Below are 3,059 nucleotides of genomic sequence, written 5' to 3'. Positions count from 1 at the left end.
GTGTATCATTCGTGTGTGTGGTATCACGATTCACTCAGTATACCTTAAATACCACTTTTGACATATGCATGAAAATGCAACAAAAGCCTTGTGAGACATATTTTGGTTTTCAAATGGAAATGAATGCAAAATGTTATCTTCTTTTCCTTTGGCTTTTCCCTTCAGGGGTTGCCACGGCGAATCACTTGCCTCCATCTCAATGCAAAATGTTATAAAGGTCTGAAATTTAAAAATAGAACAAGGAAACGACATCCAGTCACACTCAAATGACGAGACTTTGGTCGCAATCATTCACTTGTTTCACAACTGTCAATAAACAGTCAGATGATCTGGTGATGTTATCGGCACATTCAGTTGATCTTTAACTAAAAGTTGGCCAACAATACTTATCACATGGAACATCTCAGCATTTAATCAAATCGAGTTATATTCACAGTCATTCATTACTTGGAGTTAATAACCAGAAAAGGCGAATTTTTGTAACTCGCGTCAACATCCTTCTGACGAGAAATCCCGCAAGTGGCCTGCAGTTTGTCCCTGAGTCCCGCCCACGTATCACAAAATCGAAACTTTCAGCGGAATTGAAACTTATTCTTGTGTATCATCTGTCACAGCTTCTCACAGCTTCACGCAACGCAAACATTCCTTGTATGATGGCTTACCCTCAACACACGCCGTTTTATAATCCGGTAAGAGAAATCATCTTTTGTTTGTTGAATTTATTTTGCTCTGAGACCCAATCTTTTCTTGTTGAGCACAGCGAGGAGGCGCTGGAATTTGTTTGTCCCGTTACTCAAATACAGCAGGCTTCCATTAGTGACTGCTCGCAGTTTGAGCATTTTAACATTCCATTTCGTCCTCATTGGTTGTCTTTTTGTGCCATCTGCACATAATTTGACAGTTCTGATGACAGTGTTTTTGAAGTAAAACTTGGGGTGCGGTAGAACACGGATGCAATTACGCAATTTTAAAAGTTCTATGGGTCTAACCTCCTGACTACCAGGGAAAAAAATGTTGTCCAATCACATTTATTTTGAAATTCCCCAATCTATGTGAAGTAATTGGACTACTCCAAAAGAAATTTTTGAAATCCCACTACATTTTTTAAACAGGCTCAAATACACTTAAAACAACTCAAACAACACTTTAACATGTTCATAAGAGTCTTATAATTAAAATGCCAACAGCATTTCAAGACAAAATGTGTTTGGTAAAAAGTATTACTTTTCCTCTTCCCATAAAAAGTGCTTGCACTGAGGGAAGCCATTTTCTAACTTTTTCTAACCCCTACAAATTTGGTATCATTGGAAAGCACTAAATGTCCTCTTTAGAGTAACAAAAGGAATTAATGCAATTGGATGCACTGGGTGGGAGATATTTAGGTTTACAAATGTCCTCTACAGAGGACAAATTTGAACTACTGGTAGTCAGGAGGCTAAGAAAAAGGCATTCTGTCTCCCCCTTTCATACATCACATTTATTATTCATCCATCCATTTTCAACACCGTTTATCCTGAACAAGGTCGCGTGGGGTGCTGGAGGCTATCCTAGGAGACTTAATGCGAAGTCAGACTACACCCTGAACTGGTTGCCAGTCAGTCGCAAGGAATGATACAGAGACGAACAACCACTGACCCCCACATACACACCGTCACGAAGTGGGGAGCGATAGCACGCTGCCCGCTCACAAGGCAGGCTAGTGCACCACTACACAATCAGCGACTGCAGATTTATGATACCTTGGAATTTTTTTTCCAAATAAATTTACCGTAAAACACTTCTGTGGTCAAGCCAGCCTCAACTCGCAAAATTGAAGTAAAGTGAGCCAATTGCATCCAGCTGCAGAGCCGCCACTGCGATTGCCAATACTGTGCATTACGGTAATCTGCCGCCAGCGAGCGGTGTTGGCCACCTTCAAAATAAAAGCGTCACAACTAATGCATGCATGTCAGTTGTTTGCAATTAAAAAATATAAAAATATGAAATAAGTAATTTCTTGGCTCTCGGGCAACGATAAGTTCACCCATGAAGAATAAGAACTCTCAGAACAGCGCCAAGAAGTGTTCTCAAGTGGAGATAGAAAATAAAGTCGATTGTAATTCTACATCAATTTCACCTGATATTAAAAAAAAAAAAAAATCATTAAAAATGAATCTCGGTTATCCCACAACCGCATCAGGATTTTGACACACAAGGGCACCCCAGGTTTCCAACCATAGTACAGGCATTCAGATCTGATGTTCCATTTTAAAATAAAATAACATTTTGACCTCCTTGCCTTATTAAAAAAATAATTTAACAATGAATTTTAGTTGTACCTCAATCAGACGAGGTCTTTAGGACACTCGAGCACCCCAGGTAGCCAATCAGACTACCCTCGCTCAGATCTGATCTCCCATTTCAAAATAAAACGCCTCTGAAAACTGACAATCTGAACTGAATTCTGACTTCTTGACCTGAATTCTGACATGTTGACCTTTCTGCCCATTTTTAAAACATATTAAAAGAAATCATTTTCGTTATCTCTCAACCAGACCAGGCCTCGGACATACTAGGGCGGCCAAGGCATTCCAACCAGACTAGCCTCATAGGGCTCTGATGTCCCATTTCAAATTAAAAGGCCTCTGAAATCTGACATGTTGACCTAAATTCTGACATGTTGACCTTTTCGCCCATTTTCAAAACTTCTTAAAAGAAAGAATTTTAGTTATCCCTCAACCAGATCAGGTTGGTGTATCATCTGTGAAAGGTAATATGGTGATTGTGGAGATGAATAAACAAGTTGCTGTTACCTGGTTAGGTTATTTTATGAACAGTCTGACGTGAGTGTAATTTTTTTTATCTGGACTTTAAATTATTACAATACGATACAAAAAAGCCTTTCAACATACACACCAACACACACAAGCACACACAGTACATATATACACACCTACAAATTTACACTCATGCACTCATGTACATATTACTGTACATATTCATACTGTACATATACACCATTCACACACACACACGAGCGCACACGCGCGCGCGCACAAACACACACACACACACACACA

The 3,059-nt window shown here is 39.5% G+C and overlaps 1 protein-coding gene across 2 annotated transcripts in view; it reads left to right on the top strand.

Moving 5' to 3' along the window:
• The first annotated feature begins 556 nt into the window (after positions 1–556).
• The window catches only part of LOC109510785 (galectin-9-like), a 10,196-nt gene continuing 7,693 nt past the window's right edge, over positions 557–3,059 (top strand). For both annotated transcript variants that reach the window (XM_019861362.1, XM_019861361.1), the window contains exon 1: positions 557–689. In XM_019861362.1, the coding sequence (XP_019716921.1) occupies positions 651–689 (39 nt within the window). In that variant the 5' untranslated portion in view covers positions 557–650. The remainder of the gene's footprint in view (positions 690–3,059) is intronic.

This window comes from Hippocampus comes, unplaced genomic scaffold (assembly GCF_001891065.2).
Source record: "Hippocampus comes isolate QL1 unplaced genomic scaffold, H_comes_QL1_v1.1 scaffold122, whole genome shotgun sequence".
NCBI lineage: Eukaryota > Metazoa > Chordata > Actinopteri > Syngnathiformes > Syngnathidae > Hippocampus > Hippocampus comes.
This window is presented reverse-complemented; position numbering and strand designations above follow the sequence as displayed.